This window comes from Salmo trutta, chromosome 31, assembly GCF_901001165.1.
Source record: "Salmo trutta chromosome 31, fSalTru1.1, whole genome shotgun sequence".
NCBI classification, from domain to species: domain Eukaryota; kingdom Metazoa; phylum Chordata; class Actinopteri; order Salmoniformes; family Salmonidae; genus Salmo; species Salmo trutta.
Window position 1 is genome coordinate 12579511 of NC_042987.1, and position 21486 is coordinate 12600996.

General features: G+C 41.6%; 1 protein-coding gene across 4 annotated transcripts in view; it reads left to right on the forward strand.

The window, feature by feature from the left end:
- Window positions 1-21486, forward strand: part of LOC115169563 (rho-associated protein kinase 1) — a 67732-nt gene that overhangs the window by 13064 nt on the left and 33182 nt on the right. For all 4 annotated transcript variants that reach the window (XR_003870884.1, XM_029725299.1, XM_029725300.1 and 1 more), the window contains exon 2: window positions 20256-20337. Coding sequence is in view for 3 of the 4 variants with exons in the window: in XM_029725299.1 (XP_029581159.1) it covers window positions 20256-20337 (82 nt within the window). In the remaining variant the exon portion in view is untranslated. The remainder of the gene's footprint in view (window positions 1-20255; window positions 20338-21486) is intronic.

Here is a 21486-nt window from a genome sequence, read left to right on the forward strand (position 1 = left end):
CAGGTGTCTTTTTTACAGGTAACAAGCTGCGGTTAGGAGCACTCCCTTTAAGAGTGTGCTCCTAATCTGAGCTCGTTACCTGTATAAAAGACACCTGGGAGCCAGAAATCTTTCTGACTTGAGAGGGGGTCAAATACTTATTTCCCTCATTAAAATGCAAATCAATTTATAAAATTTCTGACATGCGTTTTTCTGGATATTTTTGTTGTTATTCTGTCTCACTGTTCAAATAAACCTACCATTAAAATTAAAGACTGATCCTTTCTTTGTCAGTGGGCAAAATCAGCAGGGGATCAAATGCTTTCCCCCCCCCCACTGTATGTGTGTTTCCATCGGGCCTAGTTTAAAAAAATTGTCATGCCCTGGAAATCCTGGAATAGGAGCCAGAAGCTGTCTGAAATAGCATTTTTAACAAAAGCTGCATTCTAGTAACAGAATGTTATATTTAAATCCTAATTGCTAGTTGGTAGTTTCCTTGAGTTTGATCACATGTTTGGTAGAACTAATTTACCAGCTGGCAGAATGGGATGGCTGGATTGATCTGTTGGAACTTGCCTGGTATGGGCCTTTGTTCCTGCCATAGCCCAGTCTTTATTTAAGCAAAAAGGCCCATATTCCACAAACCCCCAAGGTGCCTTATTGCTTAAATAAAGACTTGGCTATTATAAACTGCCTACCAATGAAATTATAGCAGTAAAAATAAATGTTTTGTCATAGCCGTGGTATAAGGTCTGATATACCACAGCTGTCAGCCCATCAGCATTCAGGGCTCAAACCACCCAGTTTTATTTTTATATATTTATATTTAGACACTTGGCACATTGGGCTCCCTAGCCTAGCATAAGTCTATGTTTTGCCTCTTCCTTGAGCTAATGCTGAGCTATACCAAATCTTTCATTCCGTCCATCCTCAACCCCAGGACGTGGGTGCTGACGTTACACTCTGATTCCCTAGTTCAGAGATCAACTAGATTCAGCCATGGGCTGATTTTTTTTTATTAGAATATTTTTTCCTGGAGCGGATGGTCAGCGGGCCGGAACATGCAAATTGACAGCAAGAAGCCCAAACATATATTTGACTAAAACAATCCTTTAAAACCTTGCTTTCATTTGTATACTTTCACATACACTGAGTATACCACACATTAGGAACACCTTCCTAATATTGAGCTGCACCCCCCCTTTACCCTCGGAACAGCCTCAATTCATTGTGGCATGGAATCTACAAGGTGTCAGAAGTGTTCCACAGGGATGCTGGCCCATGTTCACTCCAACGTTGTGAAGTTGGCTAGGTTCCCTTTTTGGTGGTGGACCATTCTTGATACACACAGGAAACTGTTGAAAGTAAAAGCGTTGCAGTTATTGACACAAACCGGTGCGCCTGGCACCTACTACCATACCCCTTTCAAATGCACTTAAATCTTTTTTTCTTGCCCATTCACCCTCAGAATGGCACGCACACAATTTTGTATTTATTTTACCAGGTAAGTTGAGTGACAACGCGTTCTATTTTACAGCAACGACCTGGGGAATAGTTACAGGGGAGAGGGGATGAATGAGCCAATTGTAATCTGGGGATGATTAGGTGACTGTGATTGGTATGAGAGCCAGATTGGGAATTCAGCCAGGACACCGGGGTTAACACCCATACTCTTACAATAAGTGCCATGGGATCTTTAGTGACCAGAGTCAGGACACTGTTTAACATCAAATGAAATTTATTTATATAGCCCTTCGTATATCAGCTGAAATCTCAAAGTGCTGTACAGAAACCCAGCCTAAAACCCCAAACAGCAAGCAATGCATGTGAAAGAGGCACGGTGGCTAGGAAAAACTCCCTAGGAAAAACTCCCTAGAAAGGCCAAAAACCTAGGAAGAAACCTAGAGAGGAACCAGGCTATGAGGGGTGGCCAGTCCTCTTCTGGCTGTGCCGGGTGGATATTATAACAGAACATGGTCAAGATGTTAAAATGTTCATAAATGACCAGTATGGTCAAATAATAATAATCATTGTAGTTGTCGAGGGTGCAACAAGCACGTCCGGTGAACAGGTCAGGGTTCCGTAGCCGCAGGCAGAACAGTTGAAACTGGAGCAGCAGCATGGCCAGGTGGACTGGGGACAGCAAGGAGTCATCATGCCAGGTAGTCCCGAGGCATGGTCCTAGGGCTCAGGTCCTCCGAGAGAAAGAAAGAAAGAGAGAAAGAGAATTAGAGAGAGCATATTTAAATTCACACAGGACACCGGATAAGACAAGAGAATACTCCAGATGAAACAGACTGACCCTAGCCCCCCGGCACATAAACTACTGCAGCATAAATACTGGAGGCTGAGACAGGAGGGATCAGAAGACACTGTGGCCCCATCCCATCCGAAAGACTGTACCCTACACAGGGCAATGTCCCCAATCACTGCCCTGGGGCATTGGATATATATATATATATATATATATATATATATATATATATATATATTTTTTTTTTTAGACCAGTGGAAAGGGTGCCTCCTCCTGGCCCTTCAACACCACTTGTAGCAGCATCTGGTCTACCATCCAGGGACTGACCAGAATTGACCCTGCTTAGCTTCAGAAGCAAGCCAGCGGTGGGATGCAGGGTGGTATGTTGCACAATCCATGTTTCAAGGCTTAAAAATCTGTCTTTAACCAGCCTCCTCCCCTTCATCTACACTGATTTTGAAGTGGATATAACAAGTGACATCAATAAGGGATCATAGCTTCCACCTGGTCAGTCTGTCATGGAAAGAGCATGTTTTAATGTTTTGTATACTCGGTGTATATCTCTCTTATGTGTGGGGATAGGGTAAGTGTGCCTATTAAGCCCAGCAAAATCTAAGTTTGGACATTTCTATCATATACTATCCTAATTTTTGTAGATAAAATTAAAAGATGATTTCAAGCGTTATTTTTGTAGTTCATGTTATGTTGCTACAGTGTGACATGCAGGCACAATTGCTAGCATGAAAAATCCATATTCCTTAATTGGCAAGAAAGTGATTAAATTCTCATTCTTCATGTGCATTCGGAAAGTATTCAGGCCCCTTCCCTTTTTCCACATTTTGTTACATTACAGCCTGATTCTAATATCGATTAAATATGTTTTTCCTCATCAATCTACACACAATATCCCATAATGGCAAAATGTATATATTTTATTTTTGCTCAACTTGAATGCCCAAATAAAATCACCTGTGGGCCGCCATACAGATTGCAAAATAGTTGGGAAGAGATTTTTGTACTGATTCCATGGTACAGGGTGTATAAGTTGATATATACAACAATTCAAGACTTCGGGCTTTTCAGCTGAAATTATTATATCGAATTCTTGCCACCAACAAAATGTTGAATATTTGAGGCATAAAATCATCGAAGTTCTACAGATTTTGTGAGGATACAGAATCAATAGACAGTATATTTTGGTATTGCCCTCAGGTAGCCTCTATTTCTGGCCTCAGGTTCAGGAATGGCTGAAAATGCATAGCATGGATCTAAAATTGACCCTAGAAATAGTACTGTTAGGAGATCTGGAGAGACTGGGCGAGTCAATTACTGGCTTCCCTGTGGCTCAGTTGGTAGAGCATGGTGTTTGCAACGCCAGCATGGTGTGTGCAACGCCAGGGTTGTGGGTTCGATTCCCACCGGGGGCCAGTACAAAAGAAAATGCATGAAATGAAATGTATGCATTCACTACTGTAAGTCGCTCTGGATAAGAGCGTCTGCTAAATGACAAATGTAAATGTAAACACTGCCCTAGTTGATCATTCACTACTGTAAGTCGCTCTGGATAAGAGCGTCTGCTAAATGACAAATGTAAATGTAAACACTGCCCTAGTTGATCCCGCCATGAGTTTCTCGGTGCGAACCCCCAAAAATGCATACATTCAAACTGTGAGCTGCTTTATCAGTGTGTAAATTATTATGTGCAGAAACATGAACATACTGCGGTAGGTCTGTTACGTTGACCATATTGCCGCCACGCTGGTGGTCACAAGTCATGACCGCAGTCAAATTCCATGTGACCTTTTAGTCACGGTAACTAGGCTTCTCCAAAACTGCTCTGATTCTGCTGATGGTCATTAGAAGCCTACCAAACATGCTAACGGCCAGTCGCTAATAGCCTGCTACTCGGCACTCTACAGTCCCTCTAATCACTCTGACGTCGATGCAAATGCCATAGAAAATCAAATCAAACACTTCTTGAGTGCTCATGTTGTGCAATATTTATATAGGCTATGCAATTGCATGAGGAAGTTTTGATGGCCTCTATTAAAAAGAGGATCCCATCAGCTTTCCATAGGCTAGGCCTACTATATTTATTCCTCAATTTTCTTAATATTAAGCACAGTGCATCACTTTATAACAGGAGTTTAGCCTTCATGTCTGGCATGAAAATGAACCACGGGAACATTCTCCTCCCATTCGCTATTTAAGTGGATAGATTACATGTATTTTTTTGCCCCTGTTCCGACAGGTGCATGTTAATGGTCCATTCTAAATCAAAACAAATGAAAATCCTATACGATTTAGTATATGTTAAAGACAAGATTAAATGTAAGAAATGTCCGATTGGTGACACTATCACTTTTGAATGAAGCCCAGCAATTATATTTTGCAACTTTTTCAAATCATAGTCGCACACATGTAGCCTGGCCTATATGTTTTGATAATGTTTGTATCACAACTGAAGTGGCCTAATAACTCAATGTCGCTTATAGGCCTAGGACCCCTGGAACAGCTTTAGAGAGCAGATAGCGTACAGAGCCTAGTGACTGGTGTTCCTATAAGCCCAGTCACTGTGCAATCGCACATGAAATGAGCTACCCACTATTTAAAAGATGATCCCAGCATTCTCCTGCTGCTATATTTATTCCTCAATTCTTAAAATGAAGCACATTAATCCGCTTTACAACCTGGCATATGTAGGCGGCGCGTGAGTGTCAAGTTTGGGGAAGCAAATTTTCACCTTTTTAAAAATGCACATTTTATTATAATACTACTAATAATAAAAAAAAAATTCTATGCATCTGCCTTGTAGCATTTGCCTTGTAGCGTTGTATTCATAATGTGATGAGTAGATTGGATAGTCATAATTTAGGCTAATAATATAACTCACTGTTCAATGCATGGCTGAGTGTGAGTGTGAGTGTGTAGTGTAGGCCTAGGCTATATCAGATACGTTTCTTCTTTCTTTGCATGGGAAAAAATGGGGCCTTTTTATAAACACATTTCATTTAATTCTACTACACTTTATGACTGGAGACATTAGCAGAATATATTTTTATACGACTAATTACAGGGTAGCCTAATCTGCTGACACTGACAAACAGATCAATGAAAACGACATTGTCCATATCGGCCTATGAGAAGGGGGGAGACAGAATATGAAGTCCATCTAAAAAATCCTTGAAATTGTTGCATGTTGCGTTTCTTAAAATATTTTTGTTCAGTGTAGATGAGTTTGTTGCCGATAGAGAGATGAATGCGATTTGCAAGAACATGAACAAACTGCCATGCATAGCCGACGTGATTAATAGGATATTTATTTTTAGCAGGATATTTTCTATCGGCAATATATTTGTTGGTTTTATGTAGGATATTTGTACCTAGTTGGTAATAAAGTTACTTGCATTGTGTGTGTGTGTGTGTGTGTGTGTGTGTGTGTGTGTGTGTGTGCATGCTCTACTTTCTGCGCTAAGTTCTTTTAGCTGCCAATTTCTCACAGTGTGTTTTGCAGAGGTAGGCGCTCTTGCATTAGATTAGTTTAAACTTTTACATTTGTTTCATTTGGATTTAGATAGGAAGACATTATTTAAATTAAACTTTTCCAAGAAAAGTTGCGAATGAAAAGCATAACTGTGACACACAGATCGGTAGAAATGTTAAGGTAAATTGTGTAGTGTCAGTCCACATGGAAAAAGGTTGCCGACCCTTTACTAATTCTTGTGAAGAAGTGTATCAGTAAACTGTATTCTGTAATTTAGTTACGAAACAATAGAAATGCAGTTGTGTATTGCTGCTGTTAGTCAGCTATCCAACAGTCTATGATCAGCTCTGTTGACCATTATAACATTTTGTAGAGAAAAGGGAGTGAGGCATACTATTTAGGCTTGGAATGACATGTGGCACATTGTTTACCTTGTTACCTGGCAATGACCACACGGGCGTTTAAAAAGAGCTGTCAGTCAAGGTGAGCTCATGAATATAAGCTCCCCGCCCACTCAGCTTGTTCTTTAGGACTTCCTAATCGATAAGTAAAAATTTCTTCAATTTTGAACATTTTAGTAGTTAAACAGTATTATGGGTGATGTTTTGGTGAACCAAAGGCTATTTTTACATTGGAAATAGGATTACTGTGCGGGACCTTAAAAGCATCAGACAAGCTCAGTGCATCTAAATTCAGCAAAAAAAGAAACGTCCCTTTTTCAGGACCCTGTCTTTCAAAGATAATTAGTAAAAATCCAAATAACTTCATAGATCTTTATTGTACAGGGTTTAAACACTGTTTCCCATGCAATTAATGAACATGCACCTGTGGAACGGTCGTTAAGACGCTTACAGACGGCAGGCAATTAAGGTCACAGTTATGAAAACTTAGGACACTAAAGAGGCATGAGGACTGCAGATGTGGCCAGGGCAATAAAATGTGCATACTGTGAGACGCCTAAGATTGCGCTACAGGGGGACAAGACGGAAAGCTGATCGTCCTCGCAGTGGCAGACCACGTGTAACAACACCTGCACAGGATCGGTACATCCGGACATCACACCTGCGGGACAGGTACAGGATGGCAACAACAACTGCCCAAGTTACACCAGGAACGCACAATCTCTCCATCAGTGCTCAGACTATCCGCAATAGCCTGAGAGAGGCTGGACTGAGGGCTTGTAGGCCTGTTGTAAGGCAGGTTCCTCACCAGACATCACCGGCAACAACGTCGCCTGTGGGCACAAACCCACCGTCGCTGGACCAGACAGGACTGACGAGTCGCGGTTCTGTCTCACCAGGGGTGATGGGCGGATTCGCGTTTATCGTCGAAAGATTGACCGTTACACCGAGGCCTGTACTCTGGAGCGGGATCGATTTTGGAGGTGGAGGGTCCGTCATGGTCTGGGTTGGTGTATGACAGCATCATCGGACTGAGCTTGTTGTCATTGCAGGCAATCTCAACGCTGTGCATTACAGGGAAGACATCCTCCTCCCTCATGTGGTACCCTTCCTGCAGGCTCATCCTGACATGACCCTCCAGAATGACAATGCCACCAGGCATACTGCTCGTTCTGTGCGTTTCCTGCAAGACAGGAATGTCAGTGTTCTATCATGGCCAGCGAAGAGCCTGGATCTCAATCCCATTGAGCACGTCTGGGACCTGTTGGATCGGAGGGTGAGGGCTAGGGCCATTCCCCCCAGAAATGTCAGGGAACTTGCAGGTGCCTTGGTGGAAGAGTGGGGTAACATCTCACAGCAAGAACTGGCAAATCTGGTGCAGTCCATGAGGAGGAGATGCACTGCAGTACTTAATGCAGCTGGATGTACTGAATGTTACTTTTGATTTTGATTCCCCCCCCCCCCCTTATTCCATTTCTGTTAGTTGCATGTCTGTGGAACTTTTTCAGTTTATGTCTCAGTTGTTGAATCTTATGTTCATACAAATTTTTACACATGTTTAGTTTGCTGAAAATAAACGCAGTTGACAGTGAGGACGTTTCTTGTTTTGCTGAGTTTAGTTGATTTTATTATAACACAGGGTGTGTCTATATATGGAAAAATACACGTTTAAAATTGACATTGATTGGTCGAAGGAACAGGTGCTTCCTGGTCGACCAAGATTTAGTTTTGTCAGGGACAGCCCTAGCTAGAATGCAGACTAAAAGGATGCCGATCCAGGCCCTTTACTAGATAGGCAACCCAACCCACACTCCCCTCCTCCTCCCTTGATTTATTTAATGTAACATCATTGCTTCCTGTTTTTTTTTTGTCCCTTTAATATTTTCCTATTTGCTGTTCTTTTTCTTTGTATCCCACAAACCAAGGAATCCCCTCTGCCTGCCCTGGCTGTACTGTCTGTGTGCTTCTGTAGAGCCAGCTAGCTGAAGTGAGCTGCAGCTCTACCAGCCTCAGGACAATGTTTAATACATTGTTTAGTTGGACCAGGTTATCTCTGGGGTGAGGTCAGGATCCTGGCAAGGCAGGCAGCCACGGTTGAGTTTGCTTTGCTTTGCCTTGAGAATCTAGGGCTCAGTCAGTAATAAGGAACTCAATTATATTTTGATGTGAAAGCCTTTATGACAGCCAGTACGACTCACTGGGGCCTCATAAGGAAATGGAATATCCGGTTCGCCATGCCTGGGTTCACTGTCATTGCCATTTATACACAATGCTTGTTAGATATGTGGTCTTTCCAGGTAAGTGTGACTTCCTGTCAGTACTGTATGTGAAGACTCCCCTTGTTGGTTGGCAAGCAGTTGCCCAATGTTCTGGCCTACAGTTGAAGTCGGAAGTTTACATACACTTAGGTTGGAGACCTTTAGACTCGTTTTTCAACCACTCCACAAATTTCTTGTTAACAAACTATAGTTTTGGCAAGTCGGTTAGGACATCTACTTTGTGCGTGACACAAGTAATTTTTCAGCAATTGTTTACAGACAGATTATTTCACTTATAATTCACTGTATTACAATTCCAGTGGGTCAGAAGTTTACATACACTAAGTTGACTGTGCTTTTAAACAGCTTGGAAAATTCCAGAAAATGTTGTCATGGCTTTAGAAGCTTCTGATAGGCTAATTGACATAATTTGAGTCAATTGGAGGTGTACCTGTGGATGTATTTCAAGGCCTACCTTCAAACTCAGTGCCTCTTTGCTTGACATCAAAAAAATTGTAGACCTCCACAAGTCTGGTTCATCCTTGGGAGCAATTTCCAAATGCCTGAACGTTCATCTGTACAAACAATAGTATGCAAGTATAAACACCATGGGACCACGCAGCCGTCATACCGCTCAGGAAGGACACACGTTCTGTCTCCTAGAGATTAACGTACTTTGGTGCGAAAAGTGCAAATCAATCCCAGAATGACAGCAAAGGACCTTGTGAAGATGCTGGAGGAAACGGGTACAAAAGTGTCTATATCCACAGTAAAACAAGTTCTATATCGACATAACCTGAAAGGCTGGTCAGCAAGGAAGAAGCCACTGCTCCAAAACCGCCATAAAAAAGCCAGACTACGGTTTGCGACTGCACATAGGGACAAAGATCGTACTTTTTGGAGAAATGTTCCCTGGTCTGATGAAACAAAAATAGAACTGTTTGGCCATCATGACCATCGTTATGTTTGGAGGAAAAAGGGGGAGGCTTGCAATGAGGAGGGAAAATTATGTGGATATATTGAAGCAACATCTCAAGACATCAGTCAGGAAGTTAAAGCTTGATCGCAAATGGGTCTTCCAAATGGACAATGGCCCTAAGCATACTTCCAAAGTTGTGGCAAAATGGCTTAAGGACAACCAAGTCAAGGTATTGGAGTGGCCATCACAAAGCCCTGACCTCAATCCTATAGAACATTTGTGGGTAGAACTGAAAAGGCGTGTGCGAGCAAGGAGGTCTACAAACCTGACTCGGTTACACCAGCTCTGTCAGGAGGAATGGGCCAAAATTCACCCAACTTATTGTGGGAAGCTTGTGGAAGGCTACCCAAAACGTTTGAACCAAGTTAACCAATTTATAGGCAATGCTACCAAATACTAATTGAGTGTATGTAAACGTCTGACCCACGTGGAATGTGATGAAAGAAATAAAAGCTGAAATAAATAATTCTCTACACTATTATTCTGACATTTCACATTCTTAAAATAAAGTGGTAATCCTAACTGACCTAGACAGGGAATTTTTACTAGGATTAAATGTCAGGAATTGTTTAAAACTGAGTTAAATGTATTTTGCTAAGGTGTATGTAAACTTCTGACTTCCCTGTATGCAGGGATGTACAGTTGAATTTTCCTATTCAATGCCATTAGTTGTATTTCCCCCCATTGACAATGCATTGCAGAAGTATGCAAAAAAATGAATTTTATATATTTCTTTCATTTAATCTGTCAAGGCTTTAGCAAGCATAGTTTGTATAAGTTGCAGACTGAAAGAGCCCACCATTGGCACGGTTTGGTTTTAGTTGGCCTTTTTGAGAGATACCGAATGTATTTTGCGTCTGTATTGCTAATGTGTGTGACATCTTTTAGGTGGCAAAGGGAAATGAGAGGTACGGCTACAATTAGACCTCTGTGCCTGGCCTGTCCACAGTGCCCAGCGTTGGCATGTAGAGAAGGAAGATGTGGTTGAGTCGCCCATGGAAACTAACTCCAACTGAAATGTCTGCCGAAAAGAGGTCTGACTAAATGTGTAGATTTTTACTCCCTTTCAGCATAATATAAATAATTGCCATGTAATGTCAACCACAGATTTTATTTGGAATAGTCATGCACTTTTGAATGTCCTTTTCATCAATAGTAGTGTGCTTTTTGTGTTATTATTTAACAATCTTAGGGATGGATGTCACCCTTCCCTGCAGCATCAGCAGAAAGCAGGAGAAATACAGAGTTGGCAGGTTGCAATGCAGTGCTCTTCTCTGTCTGCTTTTCTAGCCATTTACCCCAAACTGCCATATATGGTTTGATTTCCTTTAGTGTGTGGAGTGAAGCAAACTGTAGCCTATGGACTAGAGCCGTATACGTGACTCTGGCTATAGACCTAGGCTTACTTTTGACATAGGCTTAGTCTATTGAATGAGTTAGGCTCAGCCTAGTATACAATTGATCTGTTTTACTTCGGTCTGAATCTATCAAGCAACAGTGCCATACGGAGCAGTTATTTGGCTTAGATCCTTTGTATGCTGGGAATCTCAGATATTAACAGCTGGCCATATTGCATTAGTCATTTCTTCTGTTTGTTATGCGTTTATTGATGGTTGCTGCATGATTCACCTCCTGTGCCTGGAACGCAGATAGACTGCACACCTCTGGTACTCTGTTATACCCTTCTCACACTACTGAGATGAGCTGAGCCGAGCTGTACTATGCTGGTTTGGTTACGCATCCATCATAATGGCTGGAATTGAGATAGAAAGGACAGTCTGACACACGACCTCTGAAACCGTACTGTACGATTCCAGTCGGCGCGATGGCATTTAAAAAGTGTAAATCAAAGCAATCCGTACGGTCCGGGTTGGCGTGATGGTGTGAAAGGTGTCAGTCAGAGCATTAGTGGCAGAGGCTTTTTGGCCTTGTGTTCCTGTCTTCTCTATGGAGCCAGACAGAGACAGGAGAGATGGAAAAACTCAGGTCCAATCCCTGCCCGTGCCCTGCTCAACACTGGTTGCCTGGTGGATAGCTTTCTGCACAGGATTTGAAACCAGAGCCTTCATTATTCGTTAGGTCTAGTAAAGTCACTGGTTTACACAGCTACTGGTTTTCTCAGCCCAGCAGCTGTGGCTATTGCCCGTGAAAAGACGTTTCACGCATCACTGTTTGGTGCATGGATGACCTGCGTTCCATCTCCTTCCTCCGCAATGAATACTTGTGCTTATGCCTTGGTTTGGTGTATCTGAAGACAATGCATATGCACTTGGCTGGTGTCAGCCTAACCAGCTGTGCTAGGGCGAGTAAAATGGTCAGAGTGTCTGGAAGTAGCTAGCCAACGTTAGCCAGTTAGTATGGGTGCTTGACTGCGTCCAGTGTGCGCGCTGAACGCTCCCAGACCGTAACGCTCTTGAGTTTACGAACCCCAAGAGCATACTGACACTCCAGATTACGAACACACCCGTAGTATAAACCACCCTTTAGTCTTGAAATCCTTGGTTGTTTAGTACTTAGCCCCACAGTGAATCCTTAAAGAGATGGGTGGGGCTAAAGCTTAAAAGGGTTTGTATGACACTGAATGGGTGTAGACGAAGCTGTCCAGTAGGTACCAAAACATTCAAGATTCATTTTCTCAAAAGTGAGGTTACAAGTTTATCAACCTTCAAAGCAGAATTACTTTCCCATTGTTCCTCAACTGTAGTGTGTGATATACCATTTCTAGCTCTGAGTCTACTTTTATCCAATGTAAAAAAAAAAAGAACATTTCACATTTTGCTACATAAGACTGAATCGAGCCGGTCGGTCACATTTTATTGATGGCAATTTGAATGCACAGAGATACCATGACGAGATTCTGAGGCCTATTGTCGTGCCATTCATCCGCCGCCATCACCTCATGTTTCAGCATGATAATGCACAGCCCCATGTCGCAAGGATCTGTACACCATTCCTGGAAGCTGAACCTGTCCCAGTTCTTCCATGGCCTGCTTGCTCACCAGACATGTCACCCCTTGAACACGCTGTCGTACACATCGATCCAGATGTGGGTGACATGTCACCCACATCTGGATCGATGTGTACGACAGCGTATTGAAGTTACCCGCCAATATCCAGAAACTTCGCACAGCCATTAAAAAGAGGTGGGACAACGTTTCACAGGGCACAATTAACAGCCTGATCAACTCTATGTGAAGGAGATGTCGCACTGCATGAGGAAAATGGGGGTTACATCAGATAGTGACTGGTTTGCTGATCCATGCCCCTACTTTTTTTTGTGACCAACAGATGTATATCTGTATTCCCAGTCATGTGAAATCCATAGATTAGGGCCTAATGAATTGAAATAGTTGCATGTTGCGTTTTTAATATTTTTTGTTCAATGTATTATTGTTAGGCTACTATTATAAGCCTATTATTCATTATATACTCATACCATCATCGGGGAGTGTTGAGCGAGTCTGACAACAAATCTGTGTTTTTAAATTGAAAGTCAAGGGTGTTCTTGGGAACCTTCAATGCTGCAGACATTTTTTTTGGTAACCTTCCCCAGATTTGTGCCTCGACACAATCCTGTCTCGGAGCTCTACGGACAATTCCTTTGACCTCATGGCTTGGTTTTTGCTCTAACATGCACTGTCAACTGTGGAACCTTTTTTTATAGACACGTGTGTGTGTGTGTGTGTGTGTGCCTTTCCAAATCATGTCCAATCAATTGAATTTACCACAGGTGGACTCCAAACAAGTTGTAGAAACATCTCAAGGATGATCAATTAAAACAGGATGCACTTGAGCTCAATTTCGGTCTCATAGCAAAGAGTCTGAATACTTTCATGTAAATAAGATATTACCGTTTCCCAAAAATATATATACATTTGCAAAAAAAAAAATCGAAACCTGTGTTCACTTTGTCATTATGGGGTATTGTGTATAGATTGCAGAGTAAAAAAAAAGAAAAAAATACATTTCAGAAAAAGGCTTTAACTTAACAAAATGTGCAGTAAGTCAAGGGGTCTGAATACTTTCTAAAGGCGTTGTTATGGTGACCATATTACCGCCACACATGCGGTCATGATGGCAGTCAAATTCCATGTGACCGTTTAGTCATGGTAATTAGGCTCCTCCTAGCTCTGCTGCTATGGTCATTAGTAGCCTACCAAACTTGCTGACTGCCTAATACTCTGCACTCTTATTGTCCCTCTAATCACTCTTACATCAATACAAATGTAATCGAAAATCCAATCAAACACTTCATGAGAGCTCATGTTGCACAACATTTCTATAGGCTGTGCATTTGCGTGAGAAAATATTGATGGCCTCTTAAAAATAGTTTTCTATTGGCTAGGCCTACTATATTTCTCAACCTCGCTAATATTAAGCACATTGCTTCTCTTTAAAACAGGAGTATAGCCCACCTGGCTGGCATGAAAATGAACCATGGGAAAAGCATCCTCCGTTTGCTATTTAAGTGCATAGATGACATGTATTTTTATTCCCGCTGCCCCTGTTGAGACAGGTGCATGATAATGGTCCATTCTTCTAAATGAAATAAAAAATGTCACATTATTTACTATATGTAAAGACAAGATGAAATCAAGTATAGTGTGATGAGTGACAATATTAGCCTATTACTTGTAAATTATATATTACAATGTCATGCTTAAGGGAAACAGCGCATGCTTTGTTTTGGGCAACTTTTCAAATCATAGTTGCACACTTCATGTAATGAAGCACATTAAGCCGCTTTCCAACGGCTGTAGAGCCTGACTGGCATACATACGCAGCGCGTGAGTTTCAAGTTTGGGGAAGATCATATTCAACATAGAAATGTTCCTTTTTATAATATGTATTGCATTCATATTTGCAATTGTGGTTACTTTTGAGAATGGCGTTTTCCTGCTAATGGAATATTTTTGCGCTTATAGCCTACTGCCTTGTGCGCATTGCTGCGCTCTGTAATGTTTAGAAACAGCTTAATAGTTTATCAACATTTTAAGCTAAACATTCTGATCTGTTGCATCAGGCTCATTTCTTAAAACAGTTTTTTTTAATGCGATTGGTTGAATTAATTTGGGATCTATCACATCCCACAACTGTCCAAGAGTATGTTTGGAATATTTATTTCTCGCACAGACTAGAATAGGTCAACTTTTGTACTATGGTTATTGTAGATTGACATAGGGTAGTGCTTTTGCTGTTCATAGGCCTACTCATCTTGTTGTCGGACGAAAAGTTAATGTGGACAGTTCTTCCAATACCTTCAATATGCTCCTCAGAATTTGATAAGGACGCACGCAGTTGCATCCCATATGTGTCTGTCTTCACTTGTAGAAGAGAAAAGACCCAATCACGTGACTGAGAGCCATGTGCGTCAGAGGTTCTTCGGCATGCAGTTGGGAGAAGGGAATTATTTTCAGCCACTGGCATTTTGCGGCCAGATGTTTTGGGGGGGGGATTATGGCCACACAGGGATGCAGCTGGGAAATTAGAGGCTTGTCAAATGAGAGACTGATGAAGTGTGTGCAGCCTGCGCAAAAAATAAATCAGACCTCATGCCTTTTCTTGCAACTTTTTTCAAATCATCATTAGTCACATCTTGCAGCCTTAGAATGTTTTAAAATTCAAAACATATAGCCCAACATTTGTATCACAACTAAAGTTACATAATCCTAAATTAAGCATTTAGGATTACTTATTTCTTAACACAGAATAGCCGCATGTGTGCACTCCCTCAAATCGTTTGGAGAAAATATCCTTTCTATTTTATTCGGCTATGTTCAATTGCATTCTTCATACTATAAAATAATGGCACGTAATTCTAAGCAAATCTTGTCTGCTAAATGAGCTAGTGTAGCCCACAGCCATATGGCATAGCCAGATCAGGACCTAACATAAGGACAACTCAATATGCTATTCTGTTCTTCTGAAATAGACATTTTCTTCATATCATGTTTCTTTAGACCTGTCTAAAATAAATAATGGATTTATTGTGATGGTGTAGGCTATATTACATGGATTTATTAGACTTGTTAAAATGTAGATGTTCCAAAGGTCTGCATCAGTGGCTTGTAGTCTATGCATGGAAGCCAGGAGATGCTAAATGTGTATGTTAATTAATGGTCAGTTACCTTGAGACCGGCAGTTATTTACTTGACAATCACTGGCTGACAATTTCATGACTGCCACAGCCCTAGGTTTGCAACTATAGTTTTTCTAAAATGAAAATACATTAGTGCAACACATTTGGCAGAAAATGGCTTCATTTTCATCAGATAACAGAAGTGCAAGGCCTTTTGGCGAGCAACCACACAAGTAAATTAGCTTACAATGGAAAAAGCAATTTTCCATAAACGATGCATGGCCATCATATTTCTGTTTATCATAGAAAGAATGGAACCAGCTACGGTCCTTTAATTTTTTTGCTTGGTGTTAATCTTACATTTTTCTGGAGAAAAGTAGGCTATACTGACTAGTACCGAAGAATAGTATAGACTGATAGAATGCCCGTTTGTGAATTCACATCCGAGTGGAGAAGTGCAACTGAAGTACAAAATTAGTCTGATGCCGATCAGAAATTACCATAAGGAGCGTTTTAGATATGCGTTTACAAAACGCAGCAAGATATTTGTTATGGGTTATATATTTTATATATTGTTTGAAAAACACTTTGTGTTGTGACCCCTGCAGTTGGGAAGCAGGATATCTTCTTCTCGCCCACTTGCCACTCTTCCATGGCCAAGCTTAGCCCCTCGGCTATATTGCCTAGTGTCGTTTCCAGGCATTTTGACTCCAGCTCCCAGTCTTTGGTGATGGAGTGTGCCGTCACAGACAGCAGTCATATAGGGCGTCAGGTGCAGCTGGAGAACTTATCCTCTGCAGCAGAGGAAACTCTGGGTATTCCTTTCCTGTGGCAGTCCTCATGAGAGCCAGTTTCAACATAGCGCTTGATGGTTTTTGCAACTACACTTGAAGAAACTTTCAAAGTTCTTGACATTTTCCGGATTGACTGACCTTCATGTTTTAAAGTAATGATGGATTGTCGTTTCGCTTTGCTTATTTGAGCTGTTTTTGCCATAATATGGACTTGATCTTTTTCCAAATAGGGCGATCTTATGTATACCAAACCTTTCACCCTATGTTGGTATCAGAAGTCTGGCACTATGGTGTGATAGAGCATCTGCTAAATGAACTAAATATAAATGTATGTAAAGAAATTAACAATCGCAAAGCATGCTGAGTATTATTCTAATGAGCTCTGCCCCAAAACAAAGTCAATAATGAATACCTAGTGTGTGTTGCAGTTCATTTAGCTATTTTCACATGTACATTAAACATTTTTGTGATTTAGCAGACACTCTTAAGGCGTCAGCATCTTCTAACCGAACAGGTGTGCTCACATACTCCCTTAAGACTGTCACTTGAAAAACGAGGAAAAGCGGCAATAATACTTTGTCCATTTTGAGGCGCTGTATCCAGTACTCACTTCCTCAAAATTGTCAGAATTAATCTAAAATAACTCAAATCTGCCGAGATCTTAGTCGAGCAATGTTACACATCAGATGTTTGGTGCAGTATTTCTCGATGAAAAAATGTGCATGAAAACGAGTCTTCTCACATTGAATGACAAATACTTTATTGAAGATTCCGTACTGTTGACCAATCACCTACGAAGGGGCGTAGACTTCGGCTCCAAATGTCGGCTTGCCTTGAGATAAAATATTGTTCCTGAACAGCCGATTTAAAATAAATCTCACCGAAGTCCAAAATAAACGGACTTGTGAGGCTTCTGTTTCTCAAACTAGACACACTAATGCACTTGTCCTCTTGCCTAGTTGTGCACCGGGGCCTCCCACTCCTCTTTCTATTATGGTTAGAGACAGTTTGCGCTGTTCTGTGAAGGGTGTAGTACACAACGTTGTACGAGATTTTCAGTTTCTTGGCAGTTTCTCGCATGGAATAGCCGTCATTTCTCAGAACAAGAATAGACTGACGAGTTTCAGAAGAAAGTTCTTTGTTTCTGGCCATTTTGACCCTGTAATCGAACCCACAAATGCTGATGCTCCAGATACTCAACTAGTCTAAAGAAGGCCAGTTTTACTGCTTCTTTAATCAGAACAGTTTTCAGCTGTGCTAACATAATTGCAAAAGGGTTTTCTAATAATCAATTAGCCTTCTAAAATGATAAACTTGGATTAGCTAACACAACGTGCCATTGGAACACAGGAGTGATGGTTGCTGATAATGGGCCTCTGTACGCCTATGTAAATATTCCATAAATCTGCCATTTTCCAGCTACAACAGTCATTTATAACATGAACAATGTTTACACTGAATTTCTGATCAATTTGATGTTTTTTTAATTGACAAAAATTTGCTTTTCTTTCAAAAACAAGGACATTTCTATGTGACCCAGCTTTTTAATGGTAGTGTATGCATGAACACTTCCAAACTGTTTTGGCTGGGAAGCATGCGGAGGCCTTTATCCAAACTTACTACCTATACAAAAAATATATATATAAACGCAACATGCAGTTGCAGTTCATATAAGGAAATCAGTCAATTGAAATAAATTCATTAGGCCCTAATCTATGGATTTCACATGACTGGGCATGGGTGCAGCCATGGTTGTGCCTGGGAGGTCATGACTTTTTCCCCCCACAAAATTGCATTTTTACAGACAAATAGTCTTCAGCATTTGAGAGAAGTTTTTTGTGAGTATTGAGCATTTTTAAATTTAAGGTCATGAAACATGGGACTAACACTACATTTTGCGTTCATATATTGAAGTGTATTTACAGTCAGTGCATTCAACTGAGGCAGATGAACATCACATTCATAGCAAATAAAATGTTCTGTAACTGTTTCTGAGAATGTTGCTACTGTTCGGGACGGCTACTTGCGAATGCATTTCTGTATTTGAAAAAGCAACACGTATTTTAATTTAAAAGCATTTCAAAATACATGATTTTTTTTGTAGTTATGATACATTTATATTTTTGCCCATTCCTGTCCGCCATCCGGAGCCATAGTTACTTAAGAGCATTCCTCTCTTCTTGTCTGAGCTGCAGCTGATTCACCATGTGGCTTTTCTTCTTGTTTCCCCATGAGGAGGGTCAGGCCTGTCTGTCTGTAGTGTCATCTATTGTTTTTATTTCACACAGATTGGTTGTTCAAGTCATAACTAGGTAGACAAAGGTCAACGTTCTGTGCTCACGTGTCACAGAACAGAATACATGACAACCAACTCAATCAGTCCGTCACACTTGACTCAAATGCTTCCTTCTCACTTGTGTGGGAGCCAAGGAAAGAACCATACATGTTCTGCTGCTGTTCAATTTCATGCAGCTCAGATAACTTTTTATAGACCTAGATATCAAGGTGTGAAATAATATTAACAAGGCCTTAAACTAAAAATGTTTTTGCCTTTACGATTTTCTCTATGAGGCAGCTGTTCCCCAGTCAATTGAGCATACGGAAGAGTCACCGACAAAGAAGTTCGCTTCTGCTGCAGCCTTCGCTGTAAAATAGAACGCTTTGCAGCAGCGATTGGGTCCTGCTACACGCCTGGCTAAAACTGCTCTCTTTGATGTGGCCCCGCCCTCTTTGTGTGAGACATCCTGGATTAAGGAAGATTAGGTTAAATCCCGCCAGTTGGCCCGACCGATCTAGGCTCTGAGGAGGGCCCTTTTTGTTCACACCTGGGTGATGAATGGGGATTAATATGTTTATTTAGGGTATTAATCATAGTGTTGGAATAACATCATATGGATGACCTCATGTCATGAGATGTAGAGTAGTTTCACTGCAGTGTTGACATTGACGTAATCCTTTTCCCATCATCAACTTCCATTCGAGTCAAGGTGCTAATTGTCTAAGCCTTGCCAAGTTGACTTAAGGTAGGAACTCCGTCAACCAGACAGGTTTGCATTGAAGAGCGCTCCCTGACCTGGGAAATGTAGGCAATTATTACAACCCGCTGTTTTATGTCATCCGATGTAATGCTTTCTCATTCTTCAGTTTCCTCAGTTGCTGTTCTAAGTAAGGAGCGGCTGGTGTTTTAATGAAATCTCAGTGCTTATGAGTGTGACGTCCAATGCCTGTGGCTAAGCTGACCATTAATAATAATGTGTTTCTTATGAACATAGATTTGAGATCTTGCTGTAGGGGAATGAGTTGTTCAGTCAGACTGAACAGGCTTTGTCCATCTTTTTGTCGGAGACCAAATGTGGTCAGGCGTTTGATGTCACACCATTGCTGTGATTGTGTGTAGTGCACAAGCTCTGTGACTTGCAGGGCTCTACGCTGACCTCTTTTTGAAAAAGGAGAATGTGTGCACCTAAATTGGAAAATGTAGGCGCACATAAAGACATTTTAGAGCTCAGTGAAAAATATTTCAGATAATGAAGCTAGAATCCTTAATTTTCTAGGTGCTTTGGTGCTCGTAAATGAAACAGTAAAATGGTCACCACTGTAGAGCCCTGCCTTGATGCTTATTTTCTAAGCATCAGAGTTTCTGGTCTGAAACTCCCTGAACATGGATAAAGTTGTGAAATGAAACCCTTTTCAATCTGTCATGAGATCAGCTATTAATCAGTTATACTAAATTGCAACCGTTTAGGCTACAAGTGGCACAGAAATATGATCTTTTGATTTGCTGAAAACCTTGGCCTCTGTTGGCTAAGCCAGGTTGGGGCTATTGCTTGCAGGGTTGACTTATTGTGAAGGTTTGGGTATATAGCTGGTTTATAGCCTATAGCCTCCAGGTAACACGCCATAGATGTATTCTACTGTAGACCAGCTAAGAGCTGGTTAGAGTATTGTAGAGTAGTTGCCCTAGTTGTGGCCTTAGGCCTGGAAGACTATACCTTTTTATTAATGCTTCTCTTCTCTCTCTCTCTAGGATGGCTTGGATGCGTTGGTGTACGACCTTGACTTTCCAGCCTTGAGGAAAAACAAAAGCATCGACAACTTTTTGAATAGATGTAAGTAACTAGCCCATACAAGGCTCTTTTCCCCATTTGTCATCCTTCCTTTGAATCTGTGACTTCCATCATGTAGTGCTTTGCAGTGTTTCCCCTAGGATTTTTTTCAGCAGTGGTGACAAAGTTAGCGTAGGTGGGGGGTGATGGTGAGCGTGGCCAATCACCCCCCTGATTGTCTTTTTTTTTTTTCTCCCCAATTTCGTGATATCCAATTGGTAGTTAGTCTTGTCCCATCGCTGCAACTCCCATACGGACTCGGGAGAGGAAGGTCGAGAGCCGTGTGTCCTCCAAAACACAACCCAGCCAAGCCGTACTGCTTCTTGACATACTGTTCGCTTAACCCGGAAGCCAGCCGCACCAATGTGTCAGAGGAAACACCGTACACCTGGCGACCGTGTCAGCGTGCACTGCGCCCGGCCCGCCACAGGAGTCGCTAGAGCGCGATGGGACAAGGACATCCCGGCCTGCCGAACCCTCCCCTAACCCGGCCGACGTTGGGCCAATTGTGCTCAGCCTCATGGGTCTCCCGGTTGCGCCCGGCTGCGACACAGCCCGGTATTGAACCCGGGTCTGTAGTGACGCCTGCGACGCAGTGCCTTAGACCGCTGCACCACTCAGGAGGCCCATGACTGTCGTTTTTTATTTTGGTGATTTTTTAGTTCTGATGATATTATAAAATAATATAGCGCTCCATTATATTTTCCATATGTTTTATCTGGCTTTAGTTGTTTAAGTTTACACTTTATTTTGAGTCGCGGCAACGATTTAGCAGTGGCGGCAGGAGAGATTGGAGGCTGTTTTTAGGTCACTGCCTCGCCTCTGTGTCCAGGCCCGGGTATAATTGTGTCCGCAGCTTAGCACACTCAGGGTCCCCAACAAAGGGGCTTTCATGAGTGGCTGGTGACCCACATGGTGTCTATCATGACGCGTTCCCTTCACCACTACACCCTCTATGACTGTAGAACTTATGGAGGCTATGGCATTTTTACATATGGACTCTTGTCATTTGTGTTAGTGTCTCCTATGATAACAATTCTTCACAAACTGTTCATTGTATTAGAAACAAACTATTGTTGAATTAGTGTTGTTGGTACTTTTTTCACGTTCAACTAGGGCTGGGCGATATACCGTATTTTACTATATACCAGT